Below are 16,826 nucleotides of genomic sequence, written 5' to 3' on the forward strand. Positions count from 1 at the left end.
GAGTTTTCGATTTCATTTACGTACGACCAATCGAGAGCTTGCATCGTTCGAGCCGACTCGGTCGATTCGCTTCAAGCGTTTGCCATGTGCCGAGCAGGAGTTTGAGGTTAAGTGAGTTACTGGTGCGTTACTCGACGTTAAAAATCTTTCTCAAAATGCAAAAGTATCAGAAGAATCGTTCGAGCCCGAAACACCTGGATCCGAAATGCCTGACGTTTTCGATTTTTACAACGGAAGATGTGATAAATTTGAGCGTTATAAAGATTAGAACGCCTCTCTCGTTCAATATTTTGGGCCATCCATTGAAAGGTGGTTTATACGATCCAGCATTAGGTAATTTCTCGTCTATATCGCGTGGTATTATTTGGAAAATTATATGTATCTATATATATATATATATAATACGTAAGGTATATAATACGGTCCGATCGTTAAATTTCAGGACCTCTGCTCGAAAGTTCGGACCCTTGTGCAACGTGTGGCTCCACGGTGTTCAAATGTCCCGGTCATTTTGGCCATATAGAATTACCTATGCCAGTCGTCAATCCGTTGTTTCACAAAGCGTTATCCATGTTGATCAAGCTGTCTTGCTTAAACTGTTTCACTTTGCAAATCCCGACTCACATAAAGATGCTGCTACGCGGAAAACTAAAGATCTTAGAAATGGGATTGCTCAGCGACATAGACGGTTTGGAAGATGAGATAACATCCGCCAAACCAAAGTCGCAAGACGTACACGAATCGGATCTGGTATATATAAGGGACATAATAGAGACTTATATAAGGAATCTTGCCAACAGAACGAGATATACCCCTAGCGACGATCCCAACGGAATTCTCTTAAATACGAAGAACGTTAACGCTCAGTGGCAGTCTTACGTCGACGGCGTCCTGAAGCAGTACACCGCCGGCAAGATTTGTATAAATTGTCAAGAAGCTATACCGAAAATTACAATTTTAAGAAATAAGATTATGACGACCAAAATCAATGACGCCAATTTTGCATCGACGAACGTAAAGTCTCATACGGTAGTAAATAAATTGGAAACAATCATCGTAATGCCAGACCAGTCGAAGGAGTACTTGCGAAAGTTATGGCAGAACGAGAAAGAATTTCTCAAAGTGATTATACCTTGTTTGAACGATGTAAATACGGAGTACGCAACCGACGTATTCTTCTTCGACGTTGTACCAGTTTTGCCGCCCATAGTAAGACCCATCAACTTTCTCCACGGACAAATGATCGAACATCCCCAGAGTCAAGTGTACAAAAGTATCATACAGGACTGTCTCATCCTTAGGAACATCATACAATCGATACAGGACGGTGACACGAGTCGGCTACCGGAAGAAGGAAAGATCGTTTTCGAACAAATAAAGGGCGGTACGGCCGTAGAGAAGCTACACAACGCGTGGCAAACGTTGCAAACGGACGTGGATCACTTAATGGACAGAGAATTGAACAAGACTCCGGATTCGGCAAATTGTCACGGATTGAAACAGGTTATCGAAAAGAAGGAGGGCGTCATAAGGATGCACATGATGGGTAAAAGAGTGAATTACGCGGCACGTTCCGTCATTACGCCCGATCCGAACTTGGACATCGATGAGATCGGCATTCCCGAGACTTTCGCGCTTAAATTGACCTATCCGATACCGGTGACACCCTGGAATCTGCTCGAACTGCGACAGTTGGTTTTGAACGGGCCGAATGTTCATCCAGGCGCGGTCATAATAGAGAACGAAGATGGTTCCGTCCAACGTCTTAGCCCTTTCGACGTGACCAAGAGGGAGGCCATCGCGAAGCGTCTACTACCGAGCAGCGATAAGGCCAATCGTTTCTTCAATGGCATTAAAATCGTGCACAGACATCTGCAAAACGGCGATATGCTCTTGGTGAATCGTCAACCGACGTTACATAAGCCCAGTATAATGGCGCACAAGGCGCGCATCTTGAAAGGTGAGAAAACGTTGCGTCTCCATTACGCCAACTGCAAGGCGTACAATGCGGATTTCGATGGCGACGAATGCAACGTCCACTTTCCGCAGAACGAACTCGCAAGAAGCGAGGGATACTTGATCGCGAACGTGTCCAATCAATATCTCGTGCCAAAGGACGGCACTCCATTGAGCGGGCTTATACAGGATCACGTGATATCCGGCGTACGTTTAACCACGAGGGGTAAATTCTTTTGTCGCGCCGACTACATGCAGCTGGTCTACTGCGCGTTGGTAGCGCATAAAGGAAACTTGAGGTTGTTACCGCCGACCATTCTGAAGCCCGTACCGTTGTGGTCGGGCAAGCAAATAATATCGACCATACTTATCAACGTCACTCCCCCGAACACCGCACAAATCAATCTGAAGTCGAGCGCGAAGATCGGTGCCAAACAGTGGCAAACGGGTAAGGCTCGCCGATGGAAATGCGGCACCGAACTGAAGAATCCCGAAGAAATGTCGGAGGCGGAGGTCGTGATAAGGAACGGGGAGCTACTTTGCGGCGTACTCGACAAAACTCATTACGGCGCGACCCCTTACGGTCTGGTGCATTGCGTTTACGAGTTGTACGGTGGATCGTCTTCCAGCAAATTGCTAAGCGCTTTCGGTAAACTTTTTCAGGCATTTTTACAACGAGATGGATTTACGCTCGGCATCGAGGATATTTTGATAGTTCCGAGCGCGGATGCGAAGCGCAAAGAAATCGTATCGGAATGTAGAAGATTGGGGGAAGAGATGCAAAGGAGCTTGTTGGAAATGCCCGGCGATGCGCCTTCGGACGTCGTATCGTCAAAAATGGAGGAATCTTATAGGACCGAGCCAAAGTTTCGCGCCCAGGTTGATCGGAAATACAAGAACGTGTTGGACGTTTACACGAACGATATTAACAAAACGTGCTTACCGGCAGGACTCTTGAAGAAGTTCCCCCACAATAACTTGCAATTGATGGTACAGTCGGGAGCTAAGGGGTCCATGGTAAATACCATGCAAATCTCCTGCTTGCTCGGTCAAATAGAGTTGGAAGGTAAAAGGCCGCCGCTGATGATAAGCGGCAAAAGCTTGCCGAGTTTTCCCGCCTATGATCCAACGCCGAGAGCGGGAGGATTCATAGATGGCCGCTTCATGACGGGCATACGACCTCAGGAATTCTTCTTCCACTGCATGGCCGGTAGGGAAGGCCTGATCGACACCGCGGTGAAGACCAGCAGATCCGGTTACTTGCAAAGGTGTCTTATAAAGCATTTGGAAGGCCTGGTGATTAATTACGATTCTACCGTTAGAGATTCCGACGGTAGCTTGATTCAAATTTATTACGGCGAAGATGGCCTCGACGTACCCGCCTCGACGTTCTTGAAAAAGGATCAAATGGATTTCCTGGTCGACAATAGAAATGTCATCGTCGATCCGAATCTGGTGACGTACCTGAAGGAAGATTCCAATTACGAGTCTACCTTGAGGTCGATAAGGAAGATAAAAAAGTGGTCGAAGAAAAATGGCGGTAGCACGTTGAATAGAAAGAGAAGGAACGAGTTTTCGTTATTCTCCGCGGACAACTTCAATCCCAACAGTTCGAAATTTAAACGCATCGACGAGAACAGCGGGAGGAGTAAGGGAACTCTTTCGTTGATAAGGAAATGGATAAGAATGGACGAGGAGACGAGAAGGTCCTACAAAAGGCAATGTACCGGGTGCCCGGATCCTCTAACGTCCAAGCTCAGGCAGGACGTAGAATTTGGGGTACTCTCGGAGAGATTGGAAAACTTGATGGACGAGTATGCGTCGAATAAATCGTTCGACCGCCCGATAGGAAAGACCGAACTGAGAGATCTTTTGTCTATGAAGGTAATGAAATCCATATGCCCACCGGGGGAACCCGTCGGTTTGTTAGCGGCGCAATCCATAGGAGAGCCGTCGACGCAAATGACGCTCAACACGTTCCACCACGCGGGACGTGGCGAAATGAACGTCACCCTGGGCATTCCTCGACTGCGCGAGATACTGATGATGGCCTCGAAAACCATAAAGACTCCCACGATGGAAATCCCTTTCAAAAGGGACTTGCCAAGTCTCGCCAAACGATCTAACAAATTGCGACAGAAATTGACCAAGTGTATACTCACCGACGTACTGAAGAACATCAGAATCGACAAGGAAATGGAACGTTTCCCTCAGAGACGTTTGATCCATACGTTGCGCATCGAATTTCTACCCCACAAATATTACAAAAACGAATTTTCGGTGAGCCCAGAGCGGGTGATCGAGAAAACCGAGCAAATCTTTTTCAAGGCGATGTTTAGAGAGATAAAGAAGATTGCCAAGGTAACCGGTACTCTGATACACGTCGAGGACGAGAAGAAGAGACGCGGGAACAAGGAAGATTCTTTATTGGACGAAGACGAACCCGAGGAGCCGGACGACGAACCGAAAGCGTCCAAATCGACGAACGTTAAGAGAGATTTGGGAGAACAGCACGAGTCGTCCGACGAGGAGGAAGCCGCGGAAGATGCGGACGCAACGGTCGCTCGAACGATGTCGCGTCATCGAGAGAATCAAGAGTACGAGGAGGATACGGAAGAAGATGAGGTCGAGGATAGAAACGAGAAGGACGACGAGGACGACGTCGCAGAGACGATAACTCGTGAAACGAGGATCGAGGAAGGCGAGACGGAGGAGAATGACGACGACGACGACGACGACAGTTCCGAGTTTGGAAGAAGCGGCGCGAATGACGACAAACGTACAGCGAATACGAAACGCAAGGATATAGTGAATACGTACACGTATGCGCTGGAGTACGAATACGACCAAGTTAAATCGTTGTGGTGCGAATTAAAATTCTGGGTCGGTAAAATTATCTTCCACTTGTATCGTATCGCCGGTACGCTCTCGTACGGTTCAACGAGATAACGTTTCGCCGCGTTGCAGTTGCCGCTCAAGATGACCAAGATAGACCTGCCAACGATCATCAGAAACGTAGCCGGCAAAGTGATTCTCTGGGAGACTCCCGACATCAGGAGAGCGTTCACGATCGAAAGTTCCGACGGGGAGACTATTCTCAAAACCGATGGAATAAATATAATAGTGAGTAACTCTGCGACGAGCGAAGGTAAAGACGCGGGACGTCGTAGGTACGCGTAACGCGGTTTTGCTGCTTTTTCCAGGAAATGTTCAAATACGACGAGGTTTTAGACTTATCCAGGTTGTACTCCAACGACATCTATGGAATTTCTCAAACTTACGGGATCGAGGCCGCCAACAAAGTGATAATAAGAGAGGTCAAAGACGTATTCAAGATGTACGGGATAACGGTGGACTCCAGGCATCTGTCGCTGATCGCCGATTACATGACGTTCGACGGTACATTTCAACCTCTCAGTCGCAAAGGCATGAACGATTCTGCCTCGCCTTTGCAACAAATGAGTTTCGAAAGTTCTCTCAATTTTTTGCGAAACGCTATATTACGAAGTGAGAAATTTCTCTTCGTTTTCTTCCTATATCTTTATTCGCCAAGTATCGTAACAATTATATCTTGCCTCTTTATTCGCAGGAAAACAAGACGACTTGAGGTCGCCGTCCAGTCGATTGATGCTGGGTCAACCCTGTAGATCGGGTACAGGTGCATGTTCTTTATTAACGAAAATACTTTAAAAACGAAACGTTCGAATACATCCGCGATGGCAATCGCTCGACCTGGGAGGATCCTTCTTATCCATCATGGGAATATCGCTCGCTGGAACGGCTATAGCTCGAGTCTTACGACGGAATCGCGATAAATCGAACTGCATAAAAAAAAAAGTCGCAAATAATGTATATACTGTACAAAGAATACAAGTATCATATCTTTCTTAACGTTGCAGAGCGAACGAACTCTCTTCCATATCCATAAAGATTTATAAAAATCATGCTTAGTCCGTACACATGGTAAGCCGAGTACACTTTATTTCGCAAAATAGTAGACATACAAACGGTAGAAAGGATAACGTGTTACGAAAAACCTAACCTCTTGAGATGTTATGCCATATGCATCGTAAAAGGAATACTGTCGTTAAAAGTTATAATACGCTGATCGTGTGACTCGTGCGTGCATATCGTTGCTATGTAATAGATTATTTCGCTTAAAAATACAACGCATTTAAACGCTTTATTTCGTCTATTTGTGAGTTTGGATCGTGCTTAACAACAAATCGTAATTAGCACCGGAGAACGTTTCCAACTAAAACAAAGATCATCGACAAGAAGTGTTAATAAATGTCCCCAACATTTGGCGTAAGAAACTGTTACGTAGAATCTTTGATCGTGCACGACATATATATATATATATGTGTGTGTGTGTGTGTATGTATATGAGCTCATACGTACTATCTTGCCTTCTTTGATAAAAACGAAAGTAGGCATGTTGGTTATTTTGTACTCGTTCACGATGTCCTCGCATTCCTCCACGTCGACTTTCAGGAAAATAACATCCTCCGTTTCCTAAAAGAACGAGAAAAGGTGGTATGACGGCGAACCGTTGTCTCCGGAGAGAAGGCATTCCGTTATCGAAGAGAATCGACGTACCTTGGCTAACTCTTCGATCTTTGGCCCGATCGCTTTGCAAGGACCGCACCACGTCGCGTAAAAGTCGATTACAACCAAGGTCGAGCCAGCCTTTTCGAGTTTCTCCTCCAAATCCGCCTGCAAGTAAAGCAAAAACGATATACGCTTCGGCGTGCAATAGGAGCGTCGTCGTTTCTTGGAACGCACTCGCATGGAAAGGAATCCGTCCGAAATAGACCGCGTTAAATTTCGTGTAAACGAACAGACGTAGAGAGGGCCGAAAGGTTACATATCGAACGAGATAGAGCGATTACGATGCGTTATCGGAGACCAGATAACGAGTCGATATCTCGAGTACACGTGTCGGGAGGATCGGTGGCGTCGCGACGAGTTCGTTTCCTCTCCCGATCGAGGAAATAACCTCGACGAATGCTCGATCGATCTACGATCGATCAGCGAGCTCGAGGAAGGGCTTGGGAGAGAGATATCGAACGACTATCGAACGAAAATAAGTAATTAGTTAAAAGTTCGATAAAGCGATATCGTGTGACGTAGTAGACGCGCGACGTACCACGTCGATAGCACTAGTCATCGCGGAGTCCCCGATTCGATCATTCTCGAAAATAAGTCCACGTTACGTCGCGACGAAGCGTGCACGTAAATATATCGGAGCGAGGTGTTTTTTTCTCGCGTTCTGGAGATCGATCGGTCGAAGGTCAGTTACTGCCACGTAAAGGCATGATATAATCGTGGCGAAGTGTGTCACCCGACGACGCGTATCCGCTTTCGCCGCATTTCCAAGGTTATGCCATTATCCGCCGCCCGTTCGATCGTTCGCAGAAGAAAATATCAAGAGCGAAAAACGTCGATGCAACTTACGTAGCTCTGAACGTGTTCGACCGTTTTCACCATTTTGCTCCTTCTACGGGTACCGTTCGGTTGTATCGTAAACGGACGAAGCGAAAGAGGAACGTTCGAAGCAGCTAACTTCTCGCCACCGACTGACCCGCGCTCTGATCGAACGCGAAGCCTCGCGCTCTCCCTTTCTCTTTCTCTCGCGCGCAGAGATATGCGCATGATCGTCCCTCTTTCTCCTTTCCCCTACACGACAAATCGAGGAAGCCGGCAACGGCAACGGCAACGGCAACGGCAAGGGGAAGGGGCGCGAGCAGGGCGAGGCAAAGCGTGCGCGAGCGTTCACGAAATTAACCGAAGTCGAACCGCTACCGAGAGGACGCGATCTTGAATGGACCGACGACGAATCGCGTCGGCGACTTTTCGTTCTTCTCGAAAATTCCTTGCGCCTTTGCCCTCCGTCCCTTCGTCTCGCTTCCTTCCTGCTCCCCCCGCCCCTCTCTCACGCTCTTACTCATACGCACGCCGATGACTCTTGAAAATGATTTCCTCTCGGCGGCGTTCGTCCAAGTTCCAAGCGCGCGATTTTTGAAAAAAATCCGTATAGCCGACGGACGAGGAGCGAACTCGTTCCTTCGTCGAACCTTGAAAGATTCGTTTTCGTCGACGTCGTTTACGCGAGGCTCGATGGATCGATGCTCCCCGTCCCTGAAGTATCGGTACTAACGAGGAGAAGAACCTCGATCGAGTTCGTCTATAGAAAGGTTCGTGCGACGTCTCGAAGAACGAGTCGGGGGACGATCGCTGTTCTCGATCGTCCGAAAGAAACGACGCAAGAAAATCGCTCGAGGAGGAGGAGGAGAAAAAATTCGTCATTCGCGACGCTACGGACGTTCTCGAGAACCAAGTCGTGGAAGTAGGTACGCTTCGAACGTTTGTTCCTCTTCGACGCTCGTTCGTAGCTCTCCTGCGTCCTACGCGATGGATCGACGTACGCGTTACGCGTACTTACCTGTACGTTGCGTCGGTAACGTTAGTTACCTTCGTACGAGCATGCATACTTCCGTTCGTTCCAGCATCGAACCAACGACAAGAGAGAAAAGCAACGGGACGATTTATCTTGGACGAAACGCAGAGAGGCTTGTATCCTCTCGCTGCATTACGACCGGTAAGACATAACCTTATCTCGTTCGGTCCGACGAGCTTATCCGAAGGAAGGAAATTCGAACGATAACGTTTTTCGCAGAAAGTTTCCCAGAAGCAACGATGTTGCTTCCTACGGAGGCGTATCGCCGTTCTTTCGAATCGATGAACGCTTTTACGGCGACATTGAGGATTTTCAAGGCCCTCCGCCCTTGGACGTCGAGGCGCAAACATCGCCGGCCGTAACCTCGGTGAGTAAAATTTAATGTAGGTTCGTTCGATACTCGGATCTCCGGAAGCGGCAACCTCGAGACCTAGGCAATTTCGGTCTGACGCGACGTCCTGTTTTCACGTCGCATTCGTTTCGAGTCGCCAGTAATATCGAGCTGTACGCATCCGTAGGTTCTCGATCGAAAGGAAAAAGTATCGAGGCGAGAATCGATCCTTTTCGCTTCGAGGTCGTACGTGAGCACGCGGGCTGCGCGTGGATACCCCTCGCGACGTGACGCGACGCTCGTGATATCTCCAATCGGAGGATTAAAGATCTTTGAGTTGGATCGTTCCTCGAGCGTAATTGCTAACTCTCCGATTGCATCATCGTTAAACGGCTCTTTCGTTCCAGGAAAATTACAGCGAGGAGGAAATATTTTCACCGAACTCGTCGTATTCCTTCGTTCGACGTCGTAGCCTAGAGAATATCGTACCGTGGCGGAAATTTGAATTCTAATGACGGCAGCGATTCGAAGAAAAGTCGCCGCCGAATATCGTCTCTCGATACCCCTGATGACATCTGGCGTGGCGAGGCGTCGCTCGTTTTCCTCGCTCGTTCCTATAAAAAAAGGAAAAAAAGGCAAAACGGTTGCTGATTGTCCGAGCTGCGATCGCCGCGTTACGACGGATACGAGCGAAACTTTTTTTGTATTTACGATCCGTCGGTGGCTCGTCGCGATCGAACGCGCCGTAAAAAATACCGATGGTATTATTTTCGTCGATCGCGACGCAAAAAACCGTTTTAGCCGATGAAACGGACAACGAGTCGATAAAAGGCGTCTTGGCGATTCGAGACGAAAGGATCTCCGGTGAAAGTTCCTGCATTACCAACCGTTAGCCTTACCTTTCGTTTTCCGATATCAGATTCAAACGGATGCAGCGTAGGTGACGCACGCTCGTAGAAAAGACGAGTCGAGGTAGGCGAAACGTCGAACGTATTCGAACGAATTTCGAACGAATATTCTTTCCAAGGAGGTACAGCTTTTATTTTTCCGCGATAGAGTCTTGCGGAGATGGAAAGGAGGCGAAGGCGAGCGGATCGTCGTCGTTTTCGTCGTCGTTTTCGGGGCGAAGCGGTATAACGGCCGCAGAGCGCAGAATCGAGGAGGGCGCGGAAGTCGGGACGCAGAAACGAGAGGAGAAACCGCGTTGCTAAATATAATACGCCGAGGCACGCGGTTTTCAGGTTCGAACGGACTGGTCGGTCGTCGAAATAGTCGGTGAAATCGCGTCGTTCTCCTTCGGAGCTCGCAGGGATCGCGCTGGACATCCTTTTGGAAAGAAAATTTCGAGAAGGAGGGACGAGTGGACCTACCCGTTGTCGCGTGGACTCGTCGAGGCCGGTGTCTCTCTCTCTCTCTCTCGCACACACGCCCGGTCGCGAGGGGATGAAAGTGTCACGAGTATCTCCTTCTCGTCCTACGTACGTATTTTCGTGTCGTCGGTGAGCGATAGCTACGAGCGACGTAAGGCGGTCGAATCGTTTCCGATCGTGAGAGGACGAGAGGATATCGCCCTTTTCCTCGTCGATCGTCCTCTTTGGCTAGAACCTTCGGATCGACGTCACGAGCTTTCGATCCACTCTTTCGACTCGAAATTTTACGCGTCGCGTTAATCTCGTATCATCGATCGGCGATTCGTCTTTGCGCAAATGGCAGCGTCGTCGTAGTCGACACGCGGGAGCTACGAAGAAATTCTTTTAACGCAAGATCGACTCACGCACGCATGTAAATAAATACGTGCCGCATTCGTGCCAATCGCGGTTTGTTGACGATAGTTAATTTCGTTTCGGAGAGGCATTGTTTTCTTTTGGCATTGTTACAAGTACACGCGTACGTAATACGAGCTCGTTGAACGCGGCACACAACAAACTCGGAGTCACGCAGTCACGACACGATCGTTGGACGATGGTGATGTACGACGGTGAGCGAGAGGATAGAACGTAAAAGAATATCTGTGTGAAATTGAAACTCGTATAGATTTTCTCTCGATTCGCTTTGAGCGCACGAAGGAAGAAGGAACGACTTTTCGACCAGCGAGGAAAAGAAAAAACGCTCGAGTGTCGAGCGCGAAGAACGAACGATTGCGTGGTTGAATCGATGAAAGGTTCGCTCCTTCTCTCTTCTTTTTTTGTTTGTTTTTTTTTTTTTCATTCGACGTTAAACGCATGTACGACGAACGAACGTAAAAGTCAATATACTCGAGACGAACGATTATTTCTGCCGATGGTAGAAGCGATTGTTGTTTCGATAGTTTGCATTTCCTTTTTTCTTTTCTTTTTTTTTTGACCTTGACTTTGACGACGAAAGTTATTCGATAGAACGTTCGTATCGTTCTCGGACGCTCGCGTTAGAAAGCACGCTCGGATCGATAAAAAAGAGTCGGTCGACGCGTTACGCCTCGTCGAAGCGAATCGCGAACGCCTGCGTGTTTACGTGCCGACGACATTGTCGAGGACGAAAAGCTAATTGGTCTTTTTTCTTCCTCCTCCTTTACGCCGAAAACTACTACGGACTCGTTTGTAGACGCTGAAGAAGAATCCAAGGAGATAACGGACATGAATATCCCGAAGAGCGATGGCCTCCTGTCGGTGGTCTTGCCTTCCGAAATTCCGTCTTCGGCCAGCTCGCAACAGCTCTTTATAAGTCAGGACCAACAGGTGTGTGTTCGTTCGACGTAGACGGCGAGTTATCGTCGACTTTCGCTCTAATTCGCCCTTAGTCACGTTTCTTCTTTCGTTAGATACTTAAGCATTGTGCGAACTCCGTAACTGAAACGTATCCTCGTAATAATAACGACTATCGATCTAATACCATCGATATATTCGATTGCTTACGAGGAGCAGGACGAGGAAGCTTCGGACTGTCCACTCTTGACGCCGAGTCCACCTCCGGCCGTGCAGATAAATAATTCTCTCGAGTCGGCGCCTATATACAGGCCTCTCGAAGGAGCACCTCTGGAAATGATAACGACGCCAACGCTCGAAAATATTAACGAGGAGGACGGGCTTAACGCGTTCATGAATCTCGTCAACAGTTCGTCGAAACCTCTTCACGATGGTAGGTATCGCGTCGAAGAGAACGTTAATCGTGGCTAAAAAAGTAGAAAAAAAGTCTGAAATTTCTTCTCTTTCCTCGTCGATCGTCCGTCTCACGGGTTCGATTAATGAGAAGAGAGAAGCAACGAAGGGAAGAGCGAGTCGCCGTCGCCGTCGCGCGACGCTAAATACCTTACGTAATCACGCGCGTGGTCGTCATCGTCGTAAACGCAAAGCGCCTTGACAGGATCCAGTTTCAATTTATACCGCGATTAATCTTGACCAACTCGCTCACGAGTTCCTACGCGGAAGAAAAAAAGAAAAGACATTTCGTCATTGAACGAAATTGAAATTAATAGGAACGAATTAAAATCGATACTCGCGCGACTCCGAGCCGGATTTATCGCATTTTAACGAAAGAACGAGAAGAGCCATTTCTTTGGCAAACCGTTGATCGATACGATCGCATGAAACAAGTAACGATAAGTTATTATCCCATTCTTTGATTCGATCTCTGTCACGATTCTTTCAGAACCGAGTTCGCGAGATCCGATGGTGGAATCGAGCACGAGCGGTAGCAGCAGTGACACGAACGAGCCGGTTTGCGCTCAATTACTTACACAGCTGAATACCGCTTATCAACATTTAGCACCAGACGCTCAAGCTCTAGTAAGTATTTAATTAAAGTGTCGCGAATCGAGTTACCTTTCGCGTCGACTTTTCTTGGATGTACAAACTCGAGGTGCGTCATCGCGAGGCCGACTTGGCATTTTTTTCTTCGAGTCTCACGATACTCGCGAGTGTTCCTTATCGAGTATCGAATCCGTTTCGTTTTTGCACGATGGAATCTACGTTATTGGTACGTACGTTTTATTACGTCGAGCGAAAATGATTTTTCGATTTCGTACGACGATTTTTTCGTTTCTCACTCGCGGGGACTAGACGCGCTAATTTCTATCTTCTAGTTTACTTTCGAGCTCTTTTTCCCCGACTTTTTTTTAGTCGCGTCTCGTCATCTCGACTAGTTTCGATAGAGCGGTACGAAAAGTCTCGTGACACGGCGGCTGAGAGGAAAAAGATTTTTCGGGGAAGGGAATGTATGCTCTTCGTCGGTCGTAAGAACTCGAAAAGGAAAAAAGCGGAAAGAGGGAGAAGGGAGAAGGGAAGGAAGAAAAAGCCGATCTCACGGTGGAAACTTATTAAAGCGAAAGAAATATATCGAGAGACGATGGTTTTACAACGGGTCGGAGCGATCGTTAGCTAAAGAGTCGGCTGATAAAGCATCGATACGTAACTTTGATAGGCTCCTTGCATAGTACTTACCTATACAAAGATATCGTGCGTGCGTAATATCGCTTGCACGGCAATAAAGCGATAATGAATCGTACCGTTAGACGCAGATAGACGCGTTTGTCGCACACAACGGCCCGGCGTTATTTATAAATCTTTCGTTCGTACGCGCACTTGTTGCTCGGGCCGTCACCTGCTTCTTCCACTTCTTCTCCCCCCTTGTTCGTCCTTCCTCTCGTTGATCTTTCTCGACCCTACGCGATCGAATAGAAAAATGTTGGATACGAGCGGCCGTATGGCGTTGGCTATTAATACGATAACGTCGTGTATCGCTCGAGCTCGTGACAGGACTTATTAATAATAGAGTCAGCGTCGAGCAAGAGACTCGAGAATGCGCGAAGGCATTTGCGACGATGGCGGCGGCCACTGGCAAGATCAACGATAGATCTCGAAAGGCGAGACAACTTCGTACGACGTTCTCGCCATGGAGAGAGGCCGAACCGCGGAGAGGTCATATCTCTGGCAGATGTCGAATCCGAATATTTGCGCCAAGGGTTCGATCGATCCCTCTCCCTCGCTCCCCTCGGACGTCTCGAAGGATAGAGTTTTTTGTCCGTTCGCGAACATCTTTTGATCATCGTCTTGCTCCGAGCACCGATCTTCCAACCTTTTCTTTCTCGCTCGTTCTTGGTGTCTCGTTTACTAACACCCCTCCTCCGTGCCTGGCCCCAGTGCGGATCGCTTTCTCTAACAAATCACAAGGTATACTCACGCCGTAACTCTTCAGTTTTACAATCAGGAGAACGGTGGGAAGCCACCGCTCGTTGGAATACAGCTGGTCGTGCCCAAGTCTCCGAAAGATTATCGATTCATGAAATGGAACTGGCCGCTGATAAGAAAAACTTGCTTTTGGTCGTTGATGTCGGTCCTGGCTGGGTGCACTGCTCTCGTCATAGGCGTCCTCGCGACCATGCCTAAGAAGTAAGGACTCCCCTCCGCATCGAGCGATACCGTTTCTAAATATTCTAACTTCCAGATGCGATCCTCCCGTAGAATGGTGGCAAGGGAGCGTCTTCTACGAGATCTTTCCAGCCTCCTTTCAAGATTCATCGAAGGGGGGCGACGGTATCGGGGATTTGCGTGGTATCACGATGCGATTGGATTACCTAAAGAGACTCGGCGTTCGTGGAATTCGTCTCAACTCGATCTTCCCGGCACCGCACTATCCGGAATATTATTCGGACATCAGCAACATGACGGATATAAACGTGAATCTCGGTACGTTGAAGGACTTTGAAAAACTCCTAGATGAGGTACATCGTAGAAACATGAGCCTTATCCTCGATCTACCGCTTTATCCGTACGCGAAGACGCTTCAAGGCGAGGAGGGACAAGTCACGAACAAGACGAACAAAGGGATCCGCGAAAGAAGAGGCCTGATCGAGGATTCGATGCTCGAGGATATGGTTACGACGACACCTTCCACGTCGATTAAAAACGTTCGAAATACTTTCTCGACGGTTAGCGGTAGTTCAGCACCGTTCGAGGAGCCAAGAGCTCTACCGGTCGTCTCGGCGGATTCGATCGGCAACGAACGTTCGATCGGTTCGGCCATCAAAACGTGGATCGACAGAGGCGTCGATGGATTTTATTTGAGGGGTCTCGAACGTTACGTTCACGAAAGTTATTTTCCCGATATCTTACGGCATTGGAAGTCGCTGCTCGGCCCTCGAAAGATTCTCATTTGTCACGTCGACGCGCTTAACGCTGCGACGCATTTCGAGCCATCCAGAAACGCGATTCTTACGAGAATAGATCTGATCGACGTCACTTTGCGCGTATCCAATGGAACCGAGGATATAAAGGCTCAAGTAGAAGCCGTAACGAAAGGTATACTTTTCGAGAGAGCGTCCTATCCGTGGGTTCACTGGTCCGTCGGTGGCGTCGATTCGAGAAGAGTCGCTTCCAGCATCGACGTCAAGAACGCTTCGATGGCTGTCTCTCTTTTGGCTTTGATGCTTCCTGGAACGCCCAGTATATTTTACGGAGACGAGGTATAAAGTTCAACCAAATACGAAGTTCGTTCGAGCGAGCGCATTCAAAGTATTTTTACGTTCAGATAGGTATAATGGATTGCGAGTGCGAGGATCATCAGGATCTGGCACATTTGCATAATCTCGCACCGATGTACTGGGAGAAGAAAGACGGATTGGACGACAAGTTTGCGTCGGTCGGTGTCACTGCCTGGTTGCCGGAGGCATCGAAACCATTGGAAACCAGTCTGATCGGCACGATCGCCGAGATGGCTAAATTGAGGTCTGACACTCCGACGATTTACGTTAAAGCTATTTCCAAGGATAGCGATGTCATGGCTAACTGTGATATTAGGTAAATAGTTAGGAACCCGTATTTGACGATCCGTTCGGAAATCGTTTTGGGATCGGAGCTTTCAACGATTCCACTTTTCCTTGCCAAAGGTACACGAAGGATGAGATAATCGTGATAGAACGATGGTATCCTCGGAGAAACTCGTACGTCTTCGTCGCTAATCTCGGCAATGGGTCCAGACTGAAGGACTTGTCGTCCCTTTATTACGGTGGCCACGTCGTCGTCGGACCAGCCAACAGATTGAATCAAGACGTTTTCTTCAAGGAACTGAATGTTCCACCCGGCGAGGCTTTCGTCATCAAATTGGACAAGTGAGAAAGTCGAAGCAAAAAGTCGAAGAAAAAAAAGAAATTCATGAAATCAACATTCGCGTCTGAGCCATATTTTTTCGTTGGCACGTCGAGTGCCAAGTGTGATATATCTATTCTACGGAGGGAGTTTCACGCTCCTTTTGGGTGCAAAGTGCGCGCCTCAATAGTTCAAGTTCCTCTTTATGATCGTAGATAGAAATCGTTTTCTTACGAGTCGACAATTTCTCCAGTCAAATTTTTTCTTTAAAGGATCAATCGGTCGCGGCAACTGGCAACCAGTTGACTATACGAACATGTCGTTTTATCGAGATTAATTTCCAAACGAGAAAAACGGCTAAAAAGTTTCGCAAGGTTCTACGATATGGTTCTGCGACATGGTTTTGCGACATTCTTCTGCGGCACGGTTCTGCGATATGGCTTTACGAATAGCAAACGCTGTTCTCTCTTAATCGGAATGAAGAAAATCATTTAACATTTATACGTATTGTATTCGAGTTAATCGTCCCACATGTAGAATCGTTATTCACATTCCGAAAGAACGATGACACTTTGATTTCGTAAACCGGGTTTATCACTTTGTACAAGTCTCTATGTGTTCACTATTTTTAACAGTTTGACCTGTGGAACTTTTGCTTCAACGACACGACGAACGTCCTCTTTTTCTTTTTTTTTTATTACTCTTCCTTCCGATTGAGCCTCCATGGAACGTTCTTTACTTGGAATTTTAACGATTCGTAACTACTTGTCGAAACGTTTCTACGTCGGCTAATTTTTAAGTAATACAGATATACAAAGATATTTTCATGAGAACATTTTTACCGGGAGAAAACAAACGGTAATATCTTGTTAATACGTACCCGCGTCTAGTGGGATTTTGATCAGGCGTCAAAACATTTCTTTTATTCGATCGTATACGTTCGATAGTAATTGAAATATATATTCTCGATCGATTGGAATTAAACCAACTTGCATTCGAATTATATATTTTCTATATAATA

At 47.5% G+C, this 16,826-nt stretch overlaps 3 protein-coding genes and 1 long non-coding RNA gene across 10 annotated transcripts; 2 read left to right on the forward strand and 2 right to left on the reverse strand.

Moving 5' to 3' along the window:
- The first annotated feature begins 13 nt into the window (after nucleotides 1–13).
- On the forward strand, nucleotides 14–5,848 carry LOC127070991 (DNA-directed RNA polymerase I subunit RPA1). Its single transcript, XM_051009669.1, has 5 exons — nucleotides 14–333; nucleotides 443–4,839; nucleotides 4,924–5,079; nucleotides 5,160–5,463; nucleotides 5,546–5,848. Exons 1-5 carry the CDS (start codon nucleotides 156–158, stop codon nucleotides 5,644–5,646), a joined length of 5,136 nt encoding a protein of 1,711 aa, XP_050865626.1. The 5' UTR covers nucleotides 14–155; the 3' UTR covers nucleotides 5,647–5,848.
- Nucleotides 5,849–5,913: 65 nt separating this feature from the next.
- LOC127071012 (thioredoxin-2) lies at nucleotides 5,914–7,581 on the reverse strand. 2 transcript variants are annotated; one of them, XM_051009710.1, is made up of 4 exons: nucleotides 7,414–7,581; nucleotides 6,556–6,672; nucleotides 6,358–6,471; nucleotides 5,914–6,211 (listed from the first exon to the last, which is right to left on the reverse strand). In XM_051009710.1, exons 1-4 carry the CDS (start codon nucleotides 7,444–7,446, stop codon nucleotides 6,149–6,151), a joined length of 327 nt encoding a protein of 108 aa, XP_050865667.1. In that variant the 5' UTR covers nucleotides 7,447–7,581; the 3' UTR covers nucleotides 5,914–6,148. The 2 variants fall into 2 exon arrangements, with proteins under 2 accessions (XP_050865667.1, XP_050865668.1); XM_051009711.1 differs by lacking the exon at nucleotides 7,414–7,581 and adding an exon at nucleotides 6,742–6,762.
- Nucleotides 7,582–10,241: 2,660 nt separating this feature from the next.
- Nucleotides 10,242–16,826, forward strand: LOC127070994 (oligo-1,6-glucosidase-like). 5 transcript variants are annotated; one of them, XM_051009678.1, is made up of 8 exons: nucleotides 10,242–10,725; nucleotides 11,328–11,461; nucleotides 11,648–11,861; nucleotides 12,372–12,508; nucleotides 13,929–14,110; nucleotides 14,166–15,183; nucleotides 15,249–15,517; nucleotides 15,607–16,826. In XM_051009678.1, the coding sequence occupies exons 1-8, from the start codon at nucleotides 10,710–10,712 to the stop codon at nucleotides 15,830–15,832; spliced, it is 2,196 nt and encodes a 731-aa protein (XP_050865635.1). In that variant the 5' UTR covers nucleotides 10,242–10,709; the 3' UTR covers nucleotides 15,833–16,826. The 5 variants fall into 5 exon arrangements, with proteins under 5 accessions (XP_050865635.1, XP_050865633.1, XP_050865634.1 ...); XM_051009676.1 differs by having other exon boundaries at nucleotides 10,243–10,725; nucleotides 13,917–14,110; XM_051009677.1 differs by lacking the exon at nucleotides 10,242–10,725 and adding an exon at nucleotides 10,732–10,908 and having other exon boundaries at nucleotides 13,917–14,110.
- LOC127071014 (uncharacterized) lies at nucleotides 11,424–13,465 on the reverse strand. 2 transcript variants are annotated; one of them, XR_007784806.1, is made up of 4 exons: nucleotides 13,163–13,465; nucleotides 12,032–12,140; nucleotides 11,639–11,895; nucleotides 11,424–11,572 (listed from the first exon to the last, which is right to left on the reverse strand). It is a non-coding gene; the product is annotated as an uncharacterized LOC127071014 (long non-coding RNA). The 2 variants fall into 2 exon arrangements; XR_007784807.1 differs by lacking the exon at nucleotides 12,032–12,140.

Source organism: Vespula vulgaris, chromosome 20, assembly GCF_905475345.1.
Source record: "Vespula vulgaris chromosome 20, iyVesVulg1.1, whole genome shotgun sequence".
NCBI classification, from domain to species: domain Eukaryota; kingdom Metazoa; phylum Arthropoda; class Insecta; order Hymenoptera; family Vespidae; genus Vespula; species Vespula vulgaris.

Coding starts and splice junctions, on each gene's coding strand:
- LOC127070991 (XM_051009669.1), top strand. CDS start 156: ATGCAAAAGTATCAGAAGAATCGTTCGAGCCCGAAACACCTGGATCCG. Junction 4,840..4,923: donor GGTGCGAATTAAAATTCTGG/GTCGGTAAAATT, acceptor GCCGCGTTGCAG/TTGCCGCTCAAGATGACCAA. Junction 5,080..5,159: donor CCGATGGAATAAATATAATA/GTGAGTAACTCT, acceptor TGCTTTTTCCAG/GAAATGTTCAAATACGACGA.
- LOC127071012 (XM_051009710.1), bottom strand. CDS start 7,446: ATGGTGAAAACGGTCGAACACGTTCAGAGCTAC. Junction 6,673..7,413: donor TCGAACACGTTCAGAGCTAC/GTAAGTTGCATC, acceptor CTTTACTTGCAG/GCGGATTTGGAGGAGAAACT. Junction 6,212..6,357: donor TTATCAAAGAAGGCAAGATA/GTACGTATGAGC, acceptor TCTTTGTTTTAG/TTGGAAACGTTCTCCGGTGC.
- LOC127070994 (XM_051009676.1), top strand. Junction 11,462..11,647: donor TTATAAGTCAGGACCAACAG/GTGTGTGTTCGT, acceptor TACGAGGAGCAG/GACGAGGAAGCTTCGGACTG. Junction 11,862..12,371: donor GTCGAAACCTCTTCACGATG/GTAGGTATCGCG, acceptor CGATTCTTTCAG/AACCGAGTTCGCGAGATCCG.